Genomic DNA, 26,376 nt, shown 5'->3' on the forward strand with positions numbered 1-26,376 from the left:
GGCAATCCCACCTCCCACAGCCTGCCCTCTCCGAGGCAATGGAGGCAGTGATCCCTTCGGCTCCCTGAGGCGATGATCTCCCCTCCCACAGCCAGCCCTTCCTGAGGCGATGGAGGTGGTGATCCCTTTGGTTCCCTGAAGCAATGGAGGCAGCGACCCCCGTCCTACAGCCTGCCCTCCTTGAGGCAATGGAGGCGACAATCCCTTTGGCTTCCTGAGGCAATGGAGGCTACGACCTCCCCTCCCACAACCCGCCCTCCCCGAGGGGATGGAGGCGGTGATTCCCAGGAAGCAGCGGCGGCTCCGGCGGGGCGGGGTTTGCCGTCTCCTCCTTCTGCTCCTCCTCCTCCTGCTCCTCCTCCCTCTGCCCCTGTTATGGCGTCCCCGGCCGTGACCTTCGCCCGCGGGCTGCGCTGGCGGTCGCCGTGCGGGATCAGGTGAGTGGCGGTGGCTCCGGGGGTGTCCGAGCCGTGGGGTTGTGCATTCCCAGTTCCCCGGGCATTCCCAGCTCCCCCCGGGCATTCCCGGCTCCGCGGGCATTCCCAGCTCTCTGTGCATTCCCGGCTCCCTCCCTCCCGCTGGGAATCGTGCAGACCCGGTGCTGCCCGGCCGTACTCTGGTTTGGCATTCCCTCAGTAGCCTCTGCCATAGAGCGCCGGCCCGGGCGTCGCTTTTCGTTCTAAAATCTCTTTCTGCCCGAGCAGGGGCAGCTCCTGCTGCACCAACCAACTCCTGAGTGTGGGAGTGGCAAACCCGCCTTTGGTGCCTTCCTGGGCCGAGTGTTCAGCCACCAGAGGAATTGTTGGCTGGGCTGGGGGTAAAGCTCTGGAATGTGTAGAAGAATGTGTGTTTCTGCCTTTTCTTGTTTTATTTTCCTCCATCCATCCCACCAGTCATAGAATCGCACAGTGGTTTGGATTTGAAGGGCCTTAAAGGTTGTTTTGTTCCATCCCCCATGCCCTGGGCAAGGACACTTTCCACTCAGAGCCCCATCCAACCTGGGCTTGACAAAATAGGGTTTAATTGTGTGTCCAGCTAGATAAGTCTTCTTGCTGGGAATATTCTGTCTTTCCCTGTAATCATAGAATTGATTGGGTTGGAAAAGACCTCCGAGATCATCAAGTCCAACCCTTGGTCCAACTCCAGTCCCTTTATCAGATCATGGCACTCAGTGCCACGTCCAATCTCAGTTTAAAAACCTCCAGGGATGGGGAATCCACCCCCTCTCTGGGCAGCCCATTCCAATGCCTGATTACTCTCTCTGGAAAGAATTTTTTTTCTTATCTCCACCTTAAATTTCCTCTGGCAGAGCTTGAGCCTGTGTCCCCTTGTCCTATTGCTGAGTTGCCAGTGTCTTCTGCATGTTTGTATTTTCATTACATATTGTCTTGAAGCTTGTATCCAAATAGTGTCAGGTACAGCAGTGTTTGCTGTGAGCCTTCGGTGTGAGCTGGGCTGTGGAAAACAGGAGGGATGGCTTGACCTACAATTAAACTTAGAATTGTGTGATTGACATTTTCTTGAAAATTATTCAGTTGGAAATTTCACTGTAAAATTGCTTGTATAAGAGTCACAAAGTATGCCAACTCATTGGATTTCCTTTTCCTATCAAAAATAGCTTAATGTTCAAAGAAAAGCAAGCATTTGGTGTGTTAAGTGTACTTGGTAAACAAGTTCTGAAGCTGAATAGTGAGGGAGATACCGTCATGCTGATGGATTGTGTGATACACTGATTGTTAACAACATGCAAATTTGACTGTTAAAATGCACACTTTCATAAGTGAAGTGCTTTTCCCTAAATGTCTGACTGTCTCCATTAGGCATGAGTGCATCGTGACCAGAAAACTGTAGTCCTTTCTGCATTAAATTGTAATATTTTTCTCCCAAAGCTTTGTGAGAAATTACTTGAAGTGCATACATGAACATCTTCAGGTACAGGAAGATACAAAGAGAGTGCAGATTGTGTGATCAGTGTGACTTCTGCCCTCATTTCAAAATAGAACTCTTTAGGCAAGCTGTCTCAGCTAAATAATATTAATGTCATGTAGCTAAGCTGTTACAGTGAGAGGGAGGAAATACATAAAAGACTGGCCTGCTGATCATCATTAGGTTAAAGGAGTCAGATGTATTTGAAATTGCAAGATTCTGTATACAACATAAGGTCGTCAATCAGTATTAATAATAGGTTAATGTTTTTAGTATATAAGCATATATAATTCAGAAAAATAATGCAGTTTTTTGCAGTGGTGAATCACCAGACAGGTGAGCTTTATTTTCTGTATTAGCAGTGTGCAAGTGTAATTATATCAAAGACACTGGCAGCCTTGCTCTGCCAGTGAAATTAGGAAGCATTTGTTGCAGTCTAAACTCAGAAAAAAGAGGCATATCCTTGGAATATTGGGAGAGGAAGACTCATGCAAATAAAAGTCAAAATTCAAGAATTCCTCTTACTTTGTTATTTTGGTTTGTTTGTTTTTCTAAGCAGACTATTTCTAATAATTTCAGACATAAAATTGTGAGTTCTACGGCCTCTTCTCCCACCTGCCCACTTCTTATCCTGCCCTGTCGGAAACTAATATTTCCAAGTTTGAATTTGCCTGAGGAGAGAGAATGCTGACACAAATGAACATTCAGGAGAGTCTTACTGGGACTGTACCCATTGGACTGTCTTAGACAGTTTGAGGTTGGAGGCCCCACAACTCCACTGCTGTGAGGCCATGTCTGCATTTCCTGCAGGTGAGACCACTGGGTGCAGAGTGTTTGTTGCTGGCAAACCTGCATCCCTGTTATCCTTGTTTTTGGGGTTTTCTTCAGGCTAGTTGTACATAGTATGATCGCAACACTGAATGCTGTCAGTGGCTGGAGGACATACCCTGCTTTTATGTAATCTGAAAGGGATTTAACTTGTATGTGCTAAGGCAGCTCTGCAGCACAAACCAGGGCAGTGGAGTTGGCAACAACTTGGAGACTTTCTCCAAGAGCGCTGTCCTGGTCATAGAATCATAGAATAGAATAATATAGAATCATAGAATCATAGAATCGATTGGGTTGGAAAAGACCTCCAATATCATCAAGTCCAACCCTTGGTCCAACTCTAGTCCATTTACCAGATCATGGCACTCAGCGCCACATCCAATCTGCATTTAAAAATCTCTAGGGATGGTGAATCCAACCACCTCTCTGGGCAGCCCATTCCAATGCCTGATTACTCTCTCTGGAAAGAATTTTTTTCTGATCTCCAACTTCAATTTCCCCTGGCAGAGCTTGAGCCTGTGTCCCCTTGTCCTATTGCTGAGTGCCTGGGAGAAGAGACCAGCCCCCACCTGGCTAGAACTTCCCTTCAGGTAGTTCTAGACAGTGCTGAGGTCACCTCTGAGCCTCCTCTTCTCCAGGCTAAACACCCCCAGCTCCCTCAGCCTCTCCCCACAGCACTTGTGCTCCAGTCCCTTCTCCAGCCTCGTTGCTCTTCTCTGGACCTGCTCCAGCCCCTCAATCTTTTTCCTGAACTGAGGGGCCCAGAACTGAACACAACACTCAAGGTGTGGCCTCACCAACGAAGAGTACAGGGTACAGAGTATGTTCTGACATACTGGGGTGAGATCTGTTGTTATGTCAGCCCTTCATGCCCCATGTCAGGTGTCAAAAAGGACTGTCATGGTTTAACCCCAGCCAGGGTACCACCATGCAGCCACTCACTCATCATCCTCCTCCTCCTTCTGGTGGAGAGGAGGATCAGAAGGAGAAGCTAAACCTCATGGCTTGAGATAACAGTTGAATAGCTGAAATAGAACATAGTAATGCTAATACTACTACTAATAACAATAATAGTAATTGTAATGAACAGGAGGAAGAAGAATAAAACTCAACAGGAACAAGTGATGCAGTGTACAATTGCTTCCCCCAGCCGAGTGATACCCATCTGGACCCCAAGCAGTGATGGGCAGCCTCCAGCTGTCTCCACTCAGTTTATACACTGGGCATGACATTCCACTGTATGGAATATGCCTTTGGCCAGTTGAGGTCAGCAGTCTTGGCCGTGCTCCCTCCTGCCTTCTTGTGTGCTGCTCACTGCCAGAGCACAGAAAATGGAAAAGTCCTTGGACTTAGGGTAATGTATATATAAATCGCCAGACTTCGCGAACAATGGTTTGGGAAGGGCTCTACTCACATGCCCTTCCAGCCTGCACAGTGGATTTTTTAGGTGAGGCACAGCGTGCACAGAACTGGCCCCACTGTTTCAGTCCCAAGGTCCATCTGCCATGGCCGAGTGAGCTTGGAGAGTGACAGTGAAGTCCTCGGGACTGTCACAGCACCCAGTACTAACCGGGGCTGACCCTGCTGAGCATCCTAGATCTGATGGGATGGGATGGCAGGGAGGCTTGAACTGCCAGGGGATGGTCCCCACTGAGACTCCAACTCAGGTCCGTGGGATTTAGAGTCCAGAGTGCTCTCCTTTACACCACGGGACCGCCCTTCACTCAGGGTAAGCACTGCTTAGGGTAAGCTAAAACAGTGTTGTGTTATCAATGTTATCCTAAATCCAAAACACAGCACTGTCCTAGGAAGAAAATTGACTCCATCCCAGCTGAAACCAGGACAGAGGTGATGCATTACTTCACCAAACAGAGCTGTACTTTGGTTCTTGCTGCACAAAGAAATAAAACTACTCTAGCTGCTCAACTGGTGTTAACCTGCTGTGACTTGCTCAGATTGCTGCTAACCTGCTGCCGTGGTGCATGTTAGCAGGTGATAGCAATGCAGGGCTTAACAGAGTGAGCCTGTGGACTTCAGTGGGAAAGTGTAGACTGCAAGTTAGTTGGTTAACATGTTGATTGTGGTCTGTAAAAGTTGCTGACGTGCAACTTTTACAGGTGGGGTTTTGGTTGTAACTCAAAGGAGTAACCCACTTACTTAGCTGTGTTTCCAGCCTTTGTAACTGCTACATAGCAAAAATTTAAGCAGGCAAAAATTGATAGAATCACAGAATCACAGACTGTTCTGAGTTGGAAGGGCCCCACAAGGATCATCGAGTCCAACTCTTAAGTCAATCGCCCATACAGGGTATTGAACTCATGACCTTGGCATTACTACAACCAAGTTTTAACCAACTGAGCTAATCTCAGCATCATCAGTCTCTACTTATCTGTGTTCTGAGTGAAGACTGACTTTCATCCATCTCTGTTCTGAATTGTTTTAACTAATGGCAGAGGATTTTGGAAGGGGTCAACAAATGAGGGGAAGTGGAAGTTTTCACATGAGATGTTTTTGGGAAGCAGATGCAGGATTTTAGAGGATGTCAGAAATTGCAAAGAAAGGTGCTCATGTGGTTACTCCACATTTCTCAGTATAAGAGAAACAACTTGAAACAACAGAACTAGAAATGAACAGCTGAAGTAATTTGCCTTTATTAGTGTAGAAACTGTCAAGCTGAGGTTTCTTTAGTGTGATGATTCTGTCACTGCCTACTACATGATTCCTATTTGTAAGAAAATCTGTCAGTACAACTTACAGGAACTGCTTTGCACCTAAACGTCTGACAGCTTATTGTAACAGACATCATAGTGATTTGATAGGCACACATGAAAAATAAATAATTCTGTAGGAAGAGGAAAAAAAAAGAAACAACCTGAAAGGAGTATATGACAAGAAATAGTGTGTATAGATAATTGATCTGAAATTCTTTGGGAGGAGCTTGTAACAAGGTGGCATAATGAAAGAGAGGGTTGCTTTTCTCCTACAGCCAGAAGAAACTCCACCCAGGATTTCTGTGTAAATTTACCATCTACACCCCACATGTCACTCCTCTTTTCTTCAACAGCAAAGGAGGAGTGAGTGCTCCAAGCCTGCCACGGGATGCTCAGTTTGCTTTAGCGCTGTCTGGGGCTTCCTGTCCCTGCTCAGGTCTGGGTAGCTTGTGTAGGGAGAGGAATTGGAGGACTTAGGGATGTGGCAGAAATTTCACATCAGCCCTCCACTTCCAGCTTTATGGGGAAAGCTCTTACATTGTTGTATAAATGCTTGGGCTGTGTAACAATATATGAGTCCTAAATGTTACATTATTGTTATCTGCTTGGGTTTGGCTCTATAAGCAATGGCTTGAAGAATGGTGACTTGGGCAACCTGCAGTTTAACATTTCTAATGATTTTTATGTCAACAATGTAGACAGTAGCTTCCTCTTGTCAGCAGAAGAAAGTACAACTTTAAATTTATTGCATGCATAAAATACTGGAAGTGAATGTGGAAAATTGTGTAAATTATTTTCCTAGTTACCAAGGAAGCATGGTACTGGTAAAGCTGTGCTCATTGTCATTATTTGATAATCAACCTTTCTTTTTTCATCTTCTTGTTAGAGATTCTCGTATGAAGGCTTGGGAGGGAGGGAATAAGTTGATGCGTCAGGTTAAATTTCTTTTTTCAGATGATCCGCCCATTTTCTCACTGTTGCAGTTTAAATACTGGTTTCTATTTCCCTCACATGCCTCATTTCCTAACAATTGCTGCAATTGCCAGTGGTAAAAAGCTTTCCCACCACCTCTGCTCCTGCATCCCTTGATGTAGCTGAACTAATGATCCAGGGTTGCTATTCCTTCTCCAGAACCCTTTTCCCTCCGGGGAGAAAAATGAGAATCATTTTGGAGGAGGATCAAAATGAGAATTGTTTTGAGGGAGGATCAAAATGAGAGGATTGCTACTGAAAGTGGAACTGAAGCCTGAAACTGCTTGGAGTGTTTGTGGCCAGGCACCAGCAGGCAAGGACCACTCATCCCCATGCCAGGGAGTGCACGTGGTTCCCTCACTGTGGGTGATGTATCCCATCAGCAGGGGCACAGGGAGTTCTGTTGCTCCCTTGTGTGACTCTGCAGCAGCTTCTCAGAGCAGCAGTTGCTGCTGCCAGAGCATGGAATCATAGAATTGATTGGGTTGGAAAAGACCTCTGAGACCATCCCGTCCAAATCCAGTCCCTTTATCAGATCATGGCACTCAGTGCCATGGCCAATCTCAGTTGAAAAACCTCCAGGGATGGTGAATCCACCCCCTCTCTGGGCAGCCCATTCCAATGCCTGATTACTCTCTCTGCAAAGAATTTTTTTCTGATCTCCACCTTAAATTTCCTCTGGCAGAGCTTGAGCCTGTGCCCCCTTGTCCTATTGCTGAGTGCATGGGGGAAGAGACCAACCCCCACCTGGCCAGAACTTCCTTCAGGTAGTTCTAGACAGTGCTGAGGTCACCTCTGAGCCTCCTCTTCTCCAGGCTAAACACCCCCAGCTCCCTCAGCCTCTCCCCATAGGACTTATGAGATAAGTTTTGGGCTCCTGAGCCTGGTTGAACAGTTGAAGCTCTGGCTGGCAGTGAAAAGCTGGGCTGGGAAATGTGTGATGTCTCTTTGCAGGGACTCTGGAGAGGTGTGTAATGAGAAGCTGGGTTTAGGTTATAACCAAACACTTACACCTTGAGGTCTCTGGGAACTGATTGCTTTGTACTCTATTGAAAAACAAAAAACAACCCATACGATTCTTTCTACAATAGCAGCAAATCAGTATTTTGTTTCATCTTCTCTTAAACTGGAAAGAACAGGAACAGAAATATTGCTACTTTATGATGGTGCAATACTATTTCTGTGTGTGAAATAGCAAGGGGTGATTACAGTGCCCTTCACTGTTCTGCATGAGGAATGTTTGGAAAAAGCAGTGCAAAAGAGGAACAGCACCTTGAGATAGGGATTATGGCAAAGAGGAGATGTTATACATCTTATCTGAAGTGTTACACATAATGGACAAAAGGTGTTCCAGGGTTCACCGAGTGACAGTTTAATGCATTGCTTGCTTCTGTCTGACAACACTTCAGGTTCTTTTTCTTTCTTGTCTCTAAAGCTACTTAAAAGTAGTGCAAAATGAGTGTTTTCCATTTCTCTCTGGAGTTTTAAAGCCAAATGTTTCCAGCACCACCCACTGCTAATCCTAATAGGATTTGTAACTGTTTTTGTATGTGCTTTATTTCCCCAGGATCTACTAATGTTTTAAAGAAAACCTTTATTAAGTAAATGGAAGGTGGATTTCAGGTATATCCAGCCCTTTCTTTTGCTGAGCACATCTGATGTTTTCTGTGCAAAGAGATCTTTTGGCTTCTGTTTAGTCCTGAGAAAACTGCTACGTTGCTTCAAAAGTTAGGAAGTGAGCAGTCAGTATTTTACAAATCATTGGCATTTTTAACTCTGTAAAGTCCTTTTGCAAGTGACAGAACTACACAATAATGAGAGGCCTGTCTTCAACAGGCTTTGCAGTCTTTTTGTAAATCATCTAAATAGTGAAAAACTACTTTCAGTGTAACTGACTTTTAAAATCTGCAATTTAAGAGTCTTATATTTGAATGTTGATTGGGATAAGAAATGTTTGTGTGAACAGGTAGAGTGAGCAGGATGAATGTTGGGCTTCCAAGATACCCTGAATGACTGAATGGCAATAAGGAGATGTCTGAATTGAGGGAATAAATACAAAATGATTGTCAGCCTGGATGTTTCAGGTTCAGGTAGTGATGCCCAGGATTTATTTCTTTTTTCAGAGTGTACAGCTGGCGAAGTGCCCAGTGAATGATCTTGCAGGAGTGCACAGGCATTTGCCATGGACTGACTGCTCTGCCAAGCTGTGACTCCTGTTGCTTCTCTCTCTCTGGTGGGAGGTGCCTTTTTACCCAGCTGGGGGAGGTTGCCAGCCCTCCCCACCCTTCTGTGGGTGCCTCTACAGCAAAGGTAATTTGTAGCAGTGGGGCAGTGGCATCTAATTAATTGCCCACAAAGTTCAGGCAATAAAGAGGAAACTTTGTGAAGAAAATGATTTAGCTTTGCTGCAATGAGTAGATGAGAAGGGGAAAAACACAGGGCTTTTTTGATTACCTTCCCCAGGCTTCTTTTTCTGCTTGGATTAAAACAAGTGCAGGTTTGACACTGGTGGGTTGTAGGTCAGGTTCCAGCTCTTTGCCTGCCTTGTGTATTCAGCAAAGTCTTGTGTGGCTGCTGAAACAGGACTTGGATTTGTTCAGTGAGTGGCTAAGGAGGATTCAATGTCACAGCAAGAAAGCATCATCCCCACAGTGTTCTGCAGCAGCCTCTCCTGCCCCTCTGTCTTTGGGATTGTGGGGTGGCATCCACAATCCATTGTGCAGTCCCAGAGGTGGCAACGCCGTTGTGTGTGCTGAGAGGAGTCCAGTCCTATCTTCCTCACTCTGTGATCCACCTGGGGTCCAGGAGCTCTGTTCCTGCTATTTGTGTGTGCCTCTGAACAATGAAGCCCTTCCCAAGGTGAATAAAAAGGGAAATAACTTAATCTTTGCTTTGTGTTTTCATCCTTTGTCAGTTTAATAGAGAAATAGTGTCATTGGCTTAGCCTTAGTGTTTCAACAGTTAGTGAGCATCAGTGATGGATGGGAAATGCCCCCTAGAGATCAGAGTGAATCATCAATGTCCTGCAGAGAACTGAGCTACAAGCAGCAAGGAAGAAGGAAAGATAAAAGGCCTTTTCTTATAAACAGATGTTACTAAGCACCTAAGTTACACAATCTCCTATAACAAATCAGTAAGGAGGAAAAGAAGAATGAAAGGTGGAGTAATTGAAGGGGTTACATAGTATTTTACCCAAACATTTTTTAACTTAGAAGTAAAACTGGATAGAACAGTAAAGTCTTTCTGAGTCTGGACTTTCTGAAAGATCATTCCACTTTTCCCCAGCCAGATTTTTTCTTTATTCACCTAATTGTTTTCTCAGCCTCTTCCAACTTGTTCACTTTGAATCCTTAATAAGGAAGTGAACTTGTGATCTGCTAAATGCAAAAAACCCCTTAACCATAAATATATATGTGCATACCTACCTTCAGACCAGCTGCTAAGCTATTCCTCTCTCCCTGACTGCTCATCCTCAACTTCTGTTAATTTACGGTCAGTATCAAATTGTATTTAAACTGATTCTTAAAGCCTTTTTGTAACATTGACCACAGCCAGGCTGGAGTGCAGTCCAGATTGTCAGACATGGTGTAAACCCAAATCTCCGTTTTTAAACACTGAATATGCTTCAGCCACTGCTTAGACTGAGAGGAAAATTTGGACTAGATACACAGATCATCTTGGGGACAGCAGCATTTGAGTATTTCCAAAGATGACTAGCAAAACTGGAAAAAAAAACAAACCCAAACCAAACCACTGCTCTTCCCACACTCTCATTTTCTTCTTCCCGTAAATGTGACTTAAAAGCCGTTTGGGAATAGGATCTGAAAGTAAGTGTTGTGTTCTGGGCCTCCAGGACAGACCAGTTGGAGGAATGCAGTATTAAAAAAACCTGTGTTTTTGACCGTTTAGGCACACGGTTTCCTGTTGGAGGTCTTTTTTTTGGTGCTTTAAATGAAGTCCACAAGTTGGCTAAATAGCATCCTGGTTGGTTAAGGGATGAACTTGTTAAACTCTGAGAGTCTTCTGAGCACATCAGTGCGAGTGTTAGTGGAGCTGAGAGGTGTTTGGTCCTTGTTTGTCTGGGTCTGATGTCTTATAAAGGCCTAAAGCTGATCTAGGAAAAGAACTATCTGTTCCTGCAGCCTCTTTGGACAGCCTATTCCACTTTGTGTTGTTCCCATAGATTTCTTTTTACAGGCATGACATTTTGAAGCAGATTTTGGAATTCTTTCATTTTGAAAGAATTTCTGTGCATAAAAGAAAATATTCTTTCCATGTCTGTCATAAACTGGGTGTCTCCAAAACACACCAGGAGCTCTAGATTTTATTAGTACAGATGGGCTATAGAAGGACATAAACCCAACAGATCTTACATTTTTACAAGACACCTAAACTACCTACCTCTATGAAATGAAAGAGGAGTAAGACTAATAGCACATAGTTGGCATTTTTTCTTCACACTTTCTGCCTGTGACTTTTAGGCTTGCAACTGAAAATAAATTTCAGAAATAAGGTCAATGAGGGTGTCTTTGAGGCAGGTAGTAGACTTTAAAATTCTCTTTAGATATGTATTAAAATGCAGAATTTTTGTGTTAGATATGATTTTTAAGTGATGGTTCTACAACTGAAATATTAACATTAAGTTGATTATGCATTGTCTCGATCTTCATTTGAGGTAATCATTAATTTTTCAAATGTGACTGGTTATGAAATCTGTCATATATTCTAAGACAACTGCTGTTTCTGTGAGTTAGGATGGGAAAAGCTGGGCTTTTTTTCTTCTTTTTTAACTAAAATAGAGGAGGAACATTGACACAAAAACTGCAAACATTTTAAAAACAGTAAAAATGCCGAGTGTGTGTTGCAATTTAACCAAAGAAGGCAGTGACAACATGTTTTTGCCCTCTTGAAATAAGCCAAAATTATGAGACTTCTCAACTTTTGATTCCAAACTGTTGAAGTAAATCTGCCTTTACAAAGCATCATAGAGTTGGGTTAGGTTTGATTCTTTGGAGTGGGGTCTGGTGTTTTTGGAGATGATTTTGGTGGAATTACCTTGTTCTGATTGAAAGTTTTCTCCCAGAATATTTTGACTGCTTTTCTTTCATAAATGTCTACAGGCTGTTTTACAGCCAGTCCTTTTCCAAGGGAAAATGTGAAATTAATCTTCATTTATGCTGCCCTGATTGGAGAACCAGGCTTTCAAACTGAAGTGTTTCTGGATGGAATGACACACACTTGAAAAGATCACACAGACCAGACAGGCTGCATGGTGTCTTTGTGTCTATTCATAGACATACAAAGCTGTTAATCATGGAAACATTTGGCTTGGAAGGGCCTTTAGGATCACCAAGTCCAGCACTGCCAAGTCCACCACTAAACCATGTCCCCAGATGCTGCAGACACATCTTTTAATGCCTCCAGGGATGGTGACTCAACCACTCCCCTGGGCAGCAATGCTTGACCACTCCTTTGGATATTTGGAAAAATTCCTTCACCAATCAAACCCCCCTTGGTGCATCTTGAAGCTGTTCCTCTTGTCCTCTTATCAGTTGTTTCTTGGGAGGAGAGACCGACCCCCACCTTGCTCCAATCTCCTTTCAGGTAGTTGTACAAAGCAAGAAGATCCTCCCTGAGCTCCTTTTCTCCAGGCTGAGCAACCTCAGCCTCTCCTCCTCAGACTTGTGCTCCAGACCCTTCCCCAGCTCTGTTGCCCTTCTCTGGACAAGCTCCAGCCCCTCAGTGTCTGTCTGGTAGTGAGGGGCCCAGAACTGAACACATTATTCAAGGTGCCAAGTACAGGGGGATGAAATTTTAAAAAATCAATAAAAATTAATAATTTTCAAAGCTTATTTAGGTTGCAGTGAAAGCAAGGCCTCTAAAGCAACTTCCTTGTACTTCTTAGTATCTTGCTTGTTGTTGTTTTGAGTAGTAATGTTTGATTAGGTAACGTCTTATGTTTTTTAAGTTCACTTTAAATGTCCTAAAAAGCAGCATATTCATTTCTCCTCTAGTCTCACACAAAAAAAAAATTAATGGGATTTCTTTTTCCCCACTTACCCACAGACGAGCACAAGCTGTTTGCATTCCAGCAGTTCACCTACACATGACTGCAGCCACCATGCAAGTCAGCCAGAAAGACTTTGAAAAGGCTCAGGAGCAGCTGAAGCTTTTGAAAAAGGATCCTGGGAATGAAATTAAGCTGAAACTCTATGCTCTGTTTAAACAGGTAGGCTTGATTTGTTTTGTTTTGTAAAAGAGCATTTGTGTTTTGAGGGGGTAGACCTATGAAATATTTACTTAAATAGGGCTATTGAAATATATTGTTTCTTAAAAGCTCTTCATTTCAAGTGTTCAAATTCTGTTCTTGAGGTGCCAACCCCTCAAACTCTGCCTAAATTCTGAGGGAAGCCAAACCTGGTTTTGCTTATAATTCATGTTTTGAATTGAAACCTGTATTGAGAGAAATAGACCCAAATTGCATCCATTGTGTGATGCCTTCCATGTAATAATATTGATTCAGCTTTGGAAAATGGCTTGTGCCTAGGAAAAAAGAATATGCTGTGTGCATTTGTTGTATATACAGTCAGCTGCATCTGTAATATAATGGTGCTGACATCTGAAGGTTGATTTTTTGGGCAGAGGGTGTTTCTCTCCTTTTTTCGGTATGGTCATTGTAGGTTTTGTTTGACCTTTTTCATTTTAAATTCGAGGAACCCTTCCACCACACTTTGAGTGAAGGTTAATTTTTACCACAAGATGGAAGGAGACTTTTGTAGAAATAGCTGTAGGTCCTTAGTAGGGTTTCTGCTGGTATTTGGGGAAGTTGTGGCTGCAGGGTAAGTACAGGCTGTGCTTGTTATATTGAAGAAGGTAATTGGTAGCTCATTTAAATAAAAAAGACAGCTGATGGTTACAGGTGCCTTTACTAATTAATAATAGTGAGCTCATAAATGTGTCCTTTCCTTTCCCCTTTCCTTTCCCCTTTCCTTTCCCCCTTTCCTGCCTCCCACTTGAAATATTTGTCTCTCATCATGTACTTTTCCCCAGGAAAACTGATCATGGAATGTTTGAGGATAGCTCAGAACTTGCAGTTCAACTGCCCTTGCTCACAGCAGGGCTAACTTTAAAGTAAGGTCCAACTTAGTAGATCCTGTGCAATGGTTTCTTTGTTCACACAGCTTATGAGTCTTTAATATTCTTTCCAAGTATAAAACTTCCACAGTTTTTGAGGTAGGAGAGCTTAACACACACGGATATTTTGGAAAGCAGTGCCTCTTAATGAGTAGGTTCTTCTGAAAGCCCAGCACGAGTTTGTTTGGAAATAGCAGACACAGAAAAGTTCATGGTGTGTGAACTACCTGAATGTTGTCCAACTACTTGGTATTTCTTCTGGCTCAGAGTTAAATTCTGTATCCCAGTCAGATAAGTATTCCAAAAAGTCGTTATATTTTCTACCAAGGCATCTGAACTTTAATCAAAAGTTTAAATAACTTTACTTCACTCTCTTTTCAGGCTACTGAAGGTCCCTGCAAAGCTCCAAAACCAGGTATGCTGGACTTTGTCAAGAAAGCCAAGTGGGATGCATGGAATTCTCTTGGCAATTTGTCCCAGGTGACAATACCTATAATTTCACTTTGTAGATTGCTCTCCTTTGAAGTGCTTGGTCTTTAAGTGAACTGCTGATGTCTAAAAATATTACATGTTAGTTGAGTGACTCTGCTTCAGCCATCAGAGTGTTTTGCACTGTGTTCCCTGAATCATTTCACTGCTTCAGTGTTTGGAGATTTTTGTTTAGTGTGTAAGCCTAATTCTGCATTATTACTTTACATTATTACTACCAGCTTGTGTCAGTGTCAGAGATCTTACATATCTGGTGATTTCCAGTGAAAAAAGTGTTTTCACATCATGGTCTATTCTGCTGTTCTCTTTAAGAAAGATGGATTGATCTTCTCAGCTCTTAGAACAAACCCCAAATCTCTGAATCCAGCATATTTATAACTTTGTCATTTAAAAAAGTCAGTCCCTTATGCTGTTGATTAAAGAGTAGAAAAAATGATGTATTGAGACTCTCTCTTCATTCTTTATTTCTCAGTATCTCTTGACATCTTTACTACCTTTCAGAACCTTTAGAGAAGTCAAGTGAAGCAAGCAGGAAGAATAAAGATGAAGAGATACCAAAGCATTCCTTTTCATGCAGACTGTAGTAAGTCTGACATCTACCACAGTTTCTTAAGCTCTTGTTAATGAAGGAAATGAGCTTTTCAGATCAGCTGTGTCACTGCTGCTCAGCAGTGCTTGTTGGGGTCTGTCAAAGAGATTCCTTAATACAGACACATTTTCTTGCTTTTTTCTTTTTTTTTGTTTTAAAAGAAAACATGCTTGCATAATTTCATGGACATGATATATTCTTGCCCTGCTTTTGGGGGTTTTTTGGGGAGTATTTTGATTCTTTGTTTGGTTATATTTTTTGATGGCCCTGCTTTCAGGAGAAGTCAAGAAACACTTAGGGAAAAGAATCAGCTCTTGAAGTTAAGAGTGGAGAGTGGATATACAATGTCATGTGCTGCAGATTATGGATTATAGAATTGTTCAAAGTATATTATACTTTCAAGAAAATAAGTTGTAACAACTAAGAACTTAAAATTCTTTTAAATCACTAAGGAGACAGGATTATTTAGGATTTTGTGTATGATGCTAGGGCTAAATCAAAACTAATGTTTTAAAATGCCATCAGACCCATTTCAGCACTCTAATTTTCAGCACCACATAATCTAAAATAGAAGCTTTTGTTGGAGAAATGTTTGGCTGGAAAACAGAAACAAGAGATCCATAGGAATGTGTAAATGCTGGAAATATGACAAAGGTCTCTCTGGTAACCTTAGGTGTGGATGGGGGCACTTCACCAACAAAATAAATGTTATCATCCCACCATCTCTGCACTTTTATTTTGTGGATCTATCACTGATGCTTTTCAGATGACTTTAGGCACATTCTGCAGTGTTAAAATACAACGTGTTCCCCTTGTCACCCACCTAGTTAGAATGCTTTGTAATTGAGATTTTCATTTTCTTTTGCCTTGAAGCAGAGTCTTTCTCTCTCCTCCCAGGTACCCATTTTATTAATACTATAACTGATTTACATTTCAGCTTTTCTGTGTGTTTTTCCCCTTTTTTTAAAATCTTTTTTTCTTCTTTTTTTCCTTTTCTTTTATTACAGGATAATGCCAGGCAGAAATATGCTGAGCTTGTCTCAAGTCTGGTCTCTGCAGAATCTGCTAGGCAGAAGAAAGATGCTTCTCCAGAAGAGGGCAGACATGATGGCTATGAAACATTGATAGTTACTACCAAAAACAATATCACAAAGATAATGTTTAACCGACCTGATAGGAAAAATGCCATCAACCATCAGGTAAAGGAATTAACTTGAGAGGATGAATGATTTCTTTTCTTTCCTGGGTAAACTGTTAAATTTGTAAAGAATCCTTACTACAGGTTTGGTAGAGCTGACTGAAGCATGGTGGTCTGAATTTTGTGAGGGGTTAGTATCCTGACTCCAATGGCAAACTAAGGAGTAAATATCCAGTACACAATGAAGTCACTGAGCTAAAATTTTTCACATTAGGCTCTTTTATGTCTCTTGATTTCATTCAAACTTAGTATAGGATTATGGTCTGCACTAAACTAACATGGCAAACTGCAGGAAGACTGGCCTGTTCTGTGGATGCAAGACTTGACTGTAGTCTTGTGTCTGATGAAGCATTTGGGCAGCCTTTGGCTCAGCACTGTTGTGTGTATGTGAAGGTAACCTTCCATTTCCCAGTGTTCTGTCCATGACCAAGTCCCATCCTTTGGAAGCATCATGATCACCCTGTTTCAAACTGCAAAGGTACCAGAACCAAGGTCTTCACCCCACTGCTGCTAATTTTTATGTTATTTTGCCCACTTGAACTACCTCTGAAGTTTTAAAATTATATGTTTCCAGTCAGTGTTTGTTTTCTAAAGGATCTTATTTTGTCCTTTAGATTTGCACCGAAGTTTTGGGTATTTCAAGCATGTGTCTTTATGGCCAGAAGTGCCTCACATGCAATACTTATGTTTCTGTGCATGCAAAATATTTCATTACTTAAAAGGACCACAGTTAATCTGTCTCTTGAGTTCCCTGTTGTCAGTGTCAATCTCATTTTTGTGTTCTTTTGCAGCATCACCTTTGAACTTTGTTGATTTTCCTTTTCTGCAGATGTACAGAGAAATTATGAAAGCGCTTGAAGAAGCTGGAAAAAATGATTCCACCATAGCAGTTATTACTGGTATGTTTTATACCAAATTATAGTATTGACATGAACTATCTACATGTATTTAGTGAAGAAATTCTTTCTTCTATTATAAACCATTTTCCAAAGTGTTTTGGCAAAATTCCTTCAAGGTGTTGTTTCCAATTCTTTGGCAAGCTTCCTGTTACATCAAAACATGTTTCTCAGATGAGAAGATGGACATGGAATACTCCTAAGGGCTTTATTACTTTTGAGTAGCTGATAAATTTGTTCTACAGCATCTTCATTACTGCTTTTAGAGTTCACTGGTATGAGTTTAGTCAAATTTCTCTACCTCTGATATATTTGAACACACTAAAAACAAGCATCTGAAATCCTTATTGGCACAGCCAGTAGAAAGTCTACACTGCGTATTTACTGATGGTCATCATAAAAAAATGATATTTTGTGTTGATTTTTTTTCTTTCCATGGCTGCCATAGGAGAGGATTGGCCAGGCCAGCCTTAACCTGGCTGAGCAGTGTACTTGCCCCTCACCAGATGTGTGAGCTGGATGACTGCAGCCAGGCACTCAGCAACAGGACAAGGGGGCACGGGCTCAAGCTCTGTCAGGGGAAATTCAAGTTGGATATCAGAAAAGAATTGTTTCCAGAGAGAGTAATCAGGCATTGGAATGGGCTGCCCAGAGAGGGAAACTGAGATTGGCCGTGGCACTGAGTGCCATGATCTGGTAAAGGGACTGGAGCTGGACCAAGGGTTGGACTTGATGATCTTGGAGGTCTTTTCCAACCCAATCAATTCTGTGATTCTATGATAGTGCTGAAAGGGCAGCCCAAACTCCTGCTGTCTGTGAAGTCTCTCTGCTCTGGGGGCACGTCCTTTGGGTTCTCTAGAGGACCCTCTGGTCTGTCTGTCTGTCATGCTGACTGAACAGCACAGTGGCAGGGACAGGTGGGAGAGACAGAGGGTCTGAGGGCAGGTGTTGCCTCTCAGGTCCATCCTTACTGCAGATATGTATTAGCCAATACTTGAGCTTTGGCTGGCAGCTATAAAATGTGACTTCAGGGTGAATTGGGGCTTCAGCCTGTTTACTTTGATGTCATTGCATATTCTCCTCCACTGTCTGCCTCACCAACACCTGCATCCCATTCCCAGCTGCTGGATTCCTTTCCATAGCGATGGCTGGGTACCACAGCCCTGACAAAACAAAAGGGGTGGTTCACACAACTGGAAGGTCTAACACATGTATAGCTATGGGTAAATAGCAAAACTCCTCTGCACAAACCTTTCTGTTGCATTTTACATAGTGAATAAGAGCACTGCAGCATAAAGTAATGGATGTGCCAACCAGTGAAAGCCCATCCTGTGAATGGCTTCGTGGAATATGGGATGATTTAGACAATTAAGTCATACAGTTCAGCTTTTAAATGCCTTTTTGGTGGCACCTCAAACTGACTTACACATTCATTAACAGGTTATCTGTTTCTTACTGAAGAATCCTTCTTCCAGCACAATGATTTCAGTGCAGTGCTGTCAGTCTTATCCTTAGAATGCTATGCCTTTTTCTAAACAGATCATAAAAAATGTGAAACTTCTGCCACATAGTAAATAGCTTGTTCTGTCTACTTTTGATTCCTTTATCAGCTTGAAGGTGGATGAAGGGAGGTGCATCAACTTAAATTTTCATTGTCCTTTAAGAAAAAAAAAAGATTCTCACATCTAACTCTTTGAATGATTGTGAATTGACAGAAAAAAGCCCTGAGGAAGTATGCAGGGAAATAAACATAATATTTTTCCATCTGATGCTGTTACAGAACAAAACATAAATTAATTTCTCCCCTCAAATATTTCACAGTTAACATTCTTTAGCTTTTTACCATTTTTTCCCAGCAAATTGTCAGTCAAAACTTATTTTTAAACCACAGATGTCTTTGATCATGTGTATACCCTGTAAAAATCCCTCCAATTGCTTAATAATGTTAGACATTTAGTATGAAATTCTTTTGTAAATCTAATAAATGAAAGCTTCTCTTCTCTTACCTACTCAGAACTATTGGTGCATTTACCCATATGTGTTCTCTGCAGGAAATGGAGACTACTATTGTAGTGGAAATGATCTGAATAATTTTACTAATATCCAGCCTGGTGAAATGGAGAAGATGGCAAAAGATGGAGCAGTATTACTCAAGTAAACATCTTGGTTGCATATGTGCATGTTACTGTAATGGGTAAAGGGTAATTTTCAGGCTTTGTTAGAAAACACAATGGCAGGGACCCATTTATGCCACAGTTCATCTCTTTAGATGACCATGTCTAAGGGCTCATCATGTGCATAAACAAAGATCATGTGGGAGGAAGTATTTATTGTATGAAATAAATGAGATTAATATTAGAAGTATTTTTAAGTGCAGTGATGCTAATGACTTGATTTCATTATTTAGTCCCCAAAGTACATACAGATACAATGGCAATACCATTGTTTTAATTGTATATGAAAAAAGTGGGGGTTTTGATATCCAACAGTATCTACACTAGTCAAGTTTCTTCACTGTCAGACATCTTTGAATAGAGACCAGTTGAAATGAACTTGTTCAAAATTGCCCAGCAATTCTGAGTTCTTGGTTCCATCTTTAAGTGAATTTACCTGTTCAACTAATTTATTTTCTAAGGCCAAGTTGATCAGGGGTGTCATCTGACGAAGGGTTTTTTGGGACAAACAACATGTTTCTTTTTTCCCTCCCTAAGCAGATTTTGTCTTTTAATTCTGTATGAGATGATTGCATCTGGGAGATGCTTGCAAGTTGGATTGTTCCTCAGGCACTTGCAGTTGATGGAAAAGCTAAAATACAGAGAAAACCAATGTTTTTGATTTATATTTTAATGATGAACTGCAAGCAAAGTACTCAGTTTTGCACCTTTACACAGGCTGTCTGTGGGTCACAGGTGTCCTTCAGAGTGGTATCTTTGCAGTGTGAGATGTTACTCAGTGGTACCTGGCAAGTGTTCCAGCCTGCAGTGGTTTGTAGGTTGTTCAGCACAATGCAGAGCCTCATGTGTTCTTTATGTCTTTAATTTTGCTCTTGTGAGAGGCCTGTGTTTGCTGTGCTGTTACAATTAGTGCTTCATTACAGCCAATGCACAGACGTGCCAGGGAACTGGAGTTCTTACACTAATCACTTTTGGGAAGTGTTTTATTTTGAGGATGTGTTTTGCTCTTCTTAGATGGAGAAGTAGCTGTCATATGAAACAAAAGGCTGTTTCTTGAACCTGTGCAGGAAAGCACTAAGGAAATCTGTGTTCTGGTAGCATCACAATTTTGGTGCCTGTTGGGGCTTCCCTGCAGAACAGTCTGAGAAGGGAATGGCTTATCCCATGGGTGGGGTTGGGATGGGTGTTCCAGGCAAAAGACTGTTCTTGTTAGTGAGCTGTATTTAGTAACCACAGCTGAAGAAGAAAGCACTTCCATAATTTGCCTGCAGGAACTGAGAAAGCTCTGCTGACATGTCCATGTTTGATTCTTAGCTGCTAAGGCAGTGCAGGTGTTTCAAATTGTCCTTGGTTTGTCAGAATTCATTTCTGAAAGGGTCAAAAACATATGTTACATAATTTCTGGGTAGCTCATGGGTAGTGCTAGGCAATATCTAATCAATCACATGTTCTGAAGTTATTTATATTGGATGAAACACACTTGAGGTGTGTCTTGCATCTTACATTTTCTCTTTTCCCTTCGCTCTAGGGAGTTTGTGGCTCATTTTATTGACTTCCCTAAGCCACTGATTGCAGTGGTGAATGGCCCAGCTATTGGAATCAGTGTGACAGTCCTTGGGTTGTGTGACGTTGTCTATGCTTCGGACAGGGTAAGGACATTACACAGCTGATCCCAACACCTTCTGTAGCAAATGTTACTTGTTTGGGGATAATTAATCTGAGAGAAAGGAACACTTTTAAAAGGCTAAATGCTTTTTATATCACATCAAGAAATGCCTATATTAAATACTGGCACAGGGGTGCATCTGCCAGTGGTTAACATGCGTGGAATTTTCCTCATGTGGTTGTGGATATCAAGTTACTGTCTCCAGTTTAGAGATTCTTTTCTAAGAGCCTCTTCTAATATGATGCAAAATGATGGTTGTAAGGTGCCTTTCAGGTGTGGGAGGGGGAGCAGAAGTTTCTTATGGAATGGGAGTTGAGTAACTGGCTGAACTGTTCCTTTACAGGATCACTTACAGCCATTGCTCTCCTGACCTGTGAGTGTATAATATCTGTGATTTATTCAGTCTGTTCTGGTCCCTAGATCTCTTCTTTTACTAGAAAATTGTTGTGCTCTCCCTCTTTTGCCCCTCCCATCTGATCTTTTTTTGCTACAAGTTGAACCTATTGTTTCTTTTTCCTCAATTTAAAGAACAGACTATTTTCCTTCCCTCTTACAACAGGGGTAAATGTGCTTCGCCATCACCATACTTGGACTATTGGATAAATCTCAGGTTTATCTTCACTCTCTCTACCCTTTCTTTGAGCTAAACAGCTGCAATTTGTCCAGCTTTTCCTCATGTTGCCTGTAGTCACATTCCTCTGGACTCTTTCCAGTTCTTCTGAGTCTCTTTAAGCTGGACACATCACTCCAGCTCATGTCCTACTGATGCCAAATGGAGCAGAACTTCTCCTCATTCTGCAGGCTGTGTTTCTCTTTAGACATCCCATATCATTATTTGATTTACATACCTGTAATCTGTTATAACACCTGGATCCCTTACTGTAAAGTTGCCAATAAAACAGTTGTTGCTGTCATATATACTACATACCAAGTTATTCCTGACAAAATTTAACTTGTCTGTATTAAATAGTATCTTCTTACTTATGCCTCTCAACTTTATTAAGACTATTTGGAATTCTAATCATTTCCCCTCAGCACAGTATCTCCTTACAGCCATAAGTTAGTATAGATGTAGTTGAAGTTTAATGCAAATAAGCACTAAACATTTTGTTCTGTTAATGTTATCCTGCCTGCTTGAACAGCTTGAAATTCATACTTGAACTTCTTTTATTGAGAGAGTCTGTTAGTACCTTCCTACTGCACAGAGACAGCTTTTGCATGTGCCCTTGGTAACAGTTCTTGGAGTATTTCTGTAGCTCTCACTTAGCCTTTCACTGAGGTCATCCCTCATGAAAATTTCCTATTAACTTAAATCTTACTGAAGCTTTCTCAACAGTGATTTTTCTCTGTTCTTCCCTTCCCAGGACTGTGACCTCCCTTGCAGTAAGGTCATTCTCATCCAAATTCCCACTTCATTTCACATTCTCCAGTAGTTTCATTGCAGTGCCTTAGGCATTGACTTCCTGCTGCAGAACTGGCCAGCTTTGCTGTGTTCAGGGGCTGGGTTTGTTCTCAGCCAGCTGTTCCCAGAGCAGATTGTTACCAGCCACATTTATGGGAGGCTGCACAGCCCAGACTGACAGCAGACCAGTTAACGTTGCCTTCTATCACAGAATCACAGACTATTCTGAGTTGGAAGGGACCCACAAGGATCATCGAGTCCAACTCTTCAGTCAATGGCCCACACAGGGGATTGAACCCATGACTTTGGCATTATTACAACCAAGTTTTAACCAGCTGTCCCCTGGAATTCTTAATCTCCCATTGCTTCAGTATGTCCCACACCAGTCTGCATCCTGGCAGATGATGTCTGATCTTTCCTTACAATGTTACAAATGCCACTTTCTTGCTAAGAATTCTATTGATCTGCTGTGCTGGTTTGAAGGTGAACCAGCAGGGGAAATGAACTCACCACGAGAGAGATAAGTCAGAGCTAAAATTTAATAATAATATTATTATAACAACACTGACACACAAGGGAAATTGCTTTCAACTCACAATACCCCAGCAGTATAACCCAGTGTCCTGGGGCACAAACCCAAGGGGGTTTGTTTGCCCTTGTGCTGAGACCCCTGTGGCTCCCCCAAGTCCAGAGCAAAAGGAAAAGAAAAACCTGTTGGTGCAGGCGAGGGCTGTGGTCTGGGCGAGAGCGGGGATCTCCTCCTGTCGAGGTCCTGCTGCTGCTCTGGATCCGACGAGAAGTACCCGAGGTCTTCTTACCCACCACTTATGTACCCTCAGGGAGCACCCAGTCCGTCCCCCTGGGCGGGGACTCACACAATGGGTGATTGACTCTGGGAGCCAGGGGGTGTTGAGCTGTTGATGGCCCATTAGCAGCTCCGCCCCCTCAGGCTGGGTGTGAAGGTGATAGTGGCTCCCTGGGCAGCTGCTGCTAATGGCCCATTTTCCTTGGGGAATGAATAGAGGGGGTAGAATACACAGCTTTGATCACCCCCACACAGGGTTAGCTGGTCCCTCCTGCTGAACTAGGACATCTGCCTTACTGTGTGGCCTTCTGTAGTACAGAGAGATTCCTTTTCACTGAAGATTCATAAAAAGATTCAAAATCTTCTGTTTCAGTGAAAGCTGCATTGGCAACCTGTGCACTCTTTGTGTATCAGTTCATGCTTTTAAATGGAAATAAAGGCAAGCATTTTGTCTGTCTTGTTTAAAATTGATGTGAGTTGTGAAAACATAAAATTCTGCTGTTCAGTTCTAAGTTGCCATTATGGTGTTATTTTCTGTGACCCTGTGATGTGTTTCTGTCACATGCTCTTTTTAGATTTGGATAAAATTTGAGGAAAGAAGATTCAGTGACTTGAATTCTTCAGGAATAGGATAAACTTACTGTGCCTTCACAAAGCCAAAAATGCTTTTTACCTTTTTATTTATCTGGAGTATGTGTGTAATAACTTAGGGCAGATTTGTATGAACATCCTTTCTGTAAATATTTTGCTTTGGTTTCTTTAAGTGCTGTATTCAACTAATGTAATTTTGTCAGCGGGGTTGTTGTAAGGGAATTGAATTACACAGACAAAGCCAGCTCTGGGGTGCATTGAGAGGATGAAACAGTGTTCCCAGGTGACATTTACAGCCTATCACTATTCTAACAGATCAGATGTGTTTTTGGTGAACTCTGTCTCAGTAGAAGCTTTAAAATGAAAACTAAATCCTGGTACTTCAATTCCATGCTCTGTTGTAAGGTTTGCTTTATTTTGTTATTATTTTTTCCCCAGGCTACATTTCACACCCCATTTAGTCAACTTGGACAGAGCCCAGAAGGATGTTCCTCTTACCTGTTTCCAAAAATCATGGGCTTAGCCAAGGTGAGAATGTCTGCACTGTCTGTGGCATCATCTGACCTTTGTGTGTTGGTGTCCTCTGACTGTAAGAACAAGTGTGGTCTTCTGTCCATACTCTTTATTTTCTCTGTCTACTCTAGAAATAAGGAAACTAAATAATAGTAATTTAAAAAGTAAAGAAAATAGAAGGGGACAAGAGAAACAGAGAGATGGCAGAATCTAAATTTTCTTTTTTCTGAACAGCATAACTTGTTTCTGCTTCTTTTGATATCCTGCAGAAAAATCTGTGTAATTTTAAATACTTACCTGATACTGCATGCATTAATATCATGCATATTTTTGGTGAGCAGGGTTTAAATCTGTAAGGAACAGAGCAAGTACTTCATAAATATCCAAGTACCAAGAGTAGTCTGTTCAGTGAGCATAGCCTGGAAACTGGAGTCACTGCAAAAGTGAACAAACACATTTATGATGAGGTAATTTCAGATTACATCCTTGGAGCTCTGCTCAGAAAGACATAAACACTCTCAGTGAACAACAGGAACTGCAGGCCAGGCATCAGTGGCATCCCCAGGGGTTGGTACTGGGTGTAATACTTATAATCTCTTGATTATGGCCCAGATGATGGGCCTGGCTCCTCTGCTCCAGCAGGGGCTTTGAAGTCCACTGTGTCTGGAGGTTCCTTCCAACATCATCAATTCTGTGTTCTTTTCAGAGGGCAGATATTAATGAGCAAAAGTAAAATAAATATGACGTGGTAATGTGTAGCTTTCCTCTCAGATTACTCAAGTCTTGTGTCCTGTTGAATCACAGTTTCTGCTTTTCTTTACATACAGGCAAGTGAGCTGTTGCTTTTCAATAAAAAGCTGACTGCAGCAGAAGCCTGTGCCCAGGGGCTTGTGACTGAAGTCTTCCCTGACAACAGCTTTCAGAAGGAAGTTTGGGCAAGATTAGAAGCTTATGCAAGCCTCCCCAAAAATGTCAGTATTTTAAATTTTTTCTCCACCTTGTAAGCCTGTGGCACTCCCAATTCTCCTGCCAAATCTATCCTGTCACTTGGTTTCATTCCATCCCTAATTGAAATAATGAGGCTCAATATATTTTCCTTTCAGCACAGATCTGTCCCTCTGCTGCTGGGAAACAAATACCTCTCTTTGACTCTTTCTGCACCTAAGACAGTGCACTGTACACAGAGATACAATGGCTGAAAAAGCCTTCAAAACAAATTAATTAATCCACTTCTGCAGTCTCTGTGTGTATGCCTTGGATGCCTTCTCTTAGGTTTTTGTTTTGGCAATGGTTTATTTTTAACAACCTTACATTGGTTCTACAATATCAGTTGTGCTGTGTGCACCCTGAGTGCTCCAGATGACACTGGGTGGCTTTAATTTTTGCTAAATTTGGTCATCCTGCTGGCTAGTTTAGGTCTGGCAAAGCTGCTTCGGTCACAGTGGTGACAGGTGACACTGGGCAAGAGGAACCACCTGTGCCAGCTGCTGATAATGTGGGTTCATTTGGCACCACAGACAGTGGAGTGAGTTTCGCTTCTGTTGGCGTCTGCTGAGATTTTCAGCACTTGGTGAACTGCTGGTTTGCTTCCCATGAGCCTCCTCCACCTCATTAGCAGGCTCAGTATTTAAATGCAATAAATACTTCCAGTGAAAAGGTTGACTAAAAGCTGAGAGGTGCAATGTTAATACAGCTGGATTAGGATTTCAGCATGGGTTTTGTGTTACTTTCTGAAACTTTATTAAAGTTTAGGAAAAGTATGGAAGACTTCCTAATGTTCCTCTGTTTCTCCTCCAGTCCTTGGCAATATCAAAGCAGCTGTTACGAAACCTGGAGAAGGAGAAGCTTCATGCAGTGAACAGTAAGGAGTGTGAGGTCCTGACTGAGAGGTGGTTGTCTGATGAATGTGTAAATGCCATTGTCAGCTTCTTTCAGAAGAAATCCAGGCTCTAAGCTTCACCAGCAGAATAATTCACCATCTGGCAATGGCCTAACCTGTCCTTATCATTAATGAACTTTCTCTTCAAATAATAGTTCTTATACCTTTTGATGTGGTATATTTGTGTTCTGAGTACTGGGTTAAAACTGGTTCTTAAAATTAATACAATGTTACGTGCCTTGGATCCATTATGGATATTTGGCTTGGGGGGCAAAAGGGTCACTACTCTGCAGCATCAGTGGTGTTTCTGAACAATACTAAAGATTGTCTGCCAAAAGAAGCAACAAATTCAATAGCACCTTATTTTGATAACTCTTCAATACTTATGTGTAATTCTTTTTATTGATCTGTGGGGAAAGAAGTACTGTATTAATGAAAAAATAAATATATATATTTAATTACTGCTGTGTTTATTCTTATTCCTTCTGTAAAACATCCTCAGTGAGAGGGAAAGTGGTTCCTGGGAGGTGTATTAATATAAGTCTTACAAAAAAGTATTCACTTGACTTCACATTTATCTCAAACAGGTTTGAGATTTATGGG

The 26,376-nt window shown here is 41.9% G+C and overlaps 1 protein-coding gene across 3 annotated transcripts; it reads left to right on the forward strand.

Moving 5' to 3' along the window:
- The first annotated feature begins 207 nt into the window (after nt 1-207).
- On the forward strand, nt 208-26,235 carry ECI2 (enoyl-CoA delta isomerase 2). 3 transcript variants are annotated; one of them, XM_071553321.1, is made up of 11 exons: nt 351-437; nt 8,561-8,747; nt 12,504-12,666; nt 13,953-14,051; nt 15,657-15,848; nt 16,677-16,746; nt 18,795-18,897; nt 20,446-20,566; nt 23,820-23,909; nt 24,722-24,865; nt 25,692-26,235. In XM_071553321.1, the coding sequence occupies exons 3-11, from the start codon at nt 12,544-12,546 to the stop codon at nt 25,845-25,847; spliced, it is 1,098 nt and encodes a 365-aa protein (XP_071409422.1). In that variant the 5' UTR covers nt 351-437; nt 8,561-8,747; nt 12,504-12,543; the 3' UTR covers nt 25,848-26,235. The 3 variants fall into 3 exon arrangements, with proteins under 3 accessions (XP_071409421.1, XP_071409422.1, XP_071409423.1); XM_071553322.1 differs by lacking the exon at nt 351-437 and adding an exon at nt 2,523-2,736; XM_071553320.1 differs by lacking the exon at nt 8,561-8,747 and having other exon boundaries at nt 208-437.
- Nucleotides 26,236-26,376: the final 141 nt, after the last annotated feature.

The sequence above is a fragment of the Pithys albifrons genome, chromosome 4 (assembly GCF_047495875.1).
Source record: "Pithys albifrons albifrons isolate INPA30051 chromosome 4, PitAlb_v1, whole genome shotgun sequence".
Classification (NCBI taxonomy): domain Eukaryota; kingdom Metazoa; phylum Chordata; class Aves; order Passeriformes; family Thamnophilidae; genus Pithys; species Pithys albifrons.

Coding starts and splice junctions, on each gene's coding strand:
- ECI2 (XM_071553320.1), top strand. CDS start 223: ATGGAGGCTACGACCTCCCCTCCCACAACCCGCCCTCCCCGAGGGGAT. Junction 18,898..20,445: donor GATGGAGCAGTATTACTCAA/GTAAACATCTTG, acceptor CCTTCGCTCTAG/GGAGTTTGTGGCTCATTTTA. Junction 20,567..23,819: donor TTGTCTATGCTTCGGACAGG/GTAAGGACATTA, acceptor TTTTTTCCCCAG/GCTACATTTCACACCCCATT.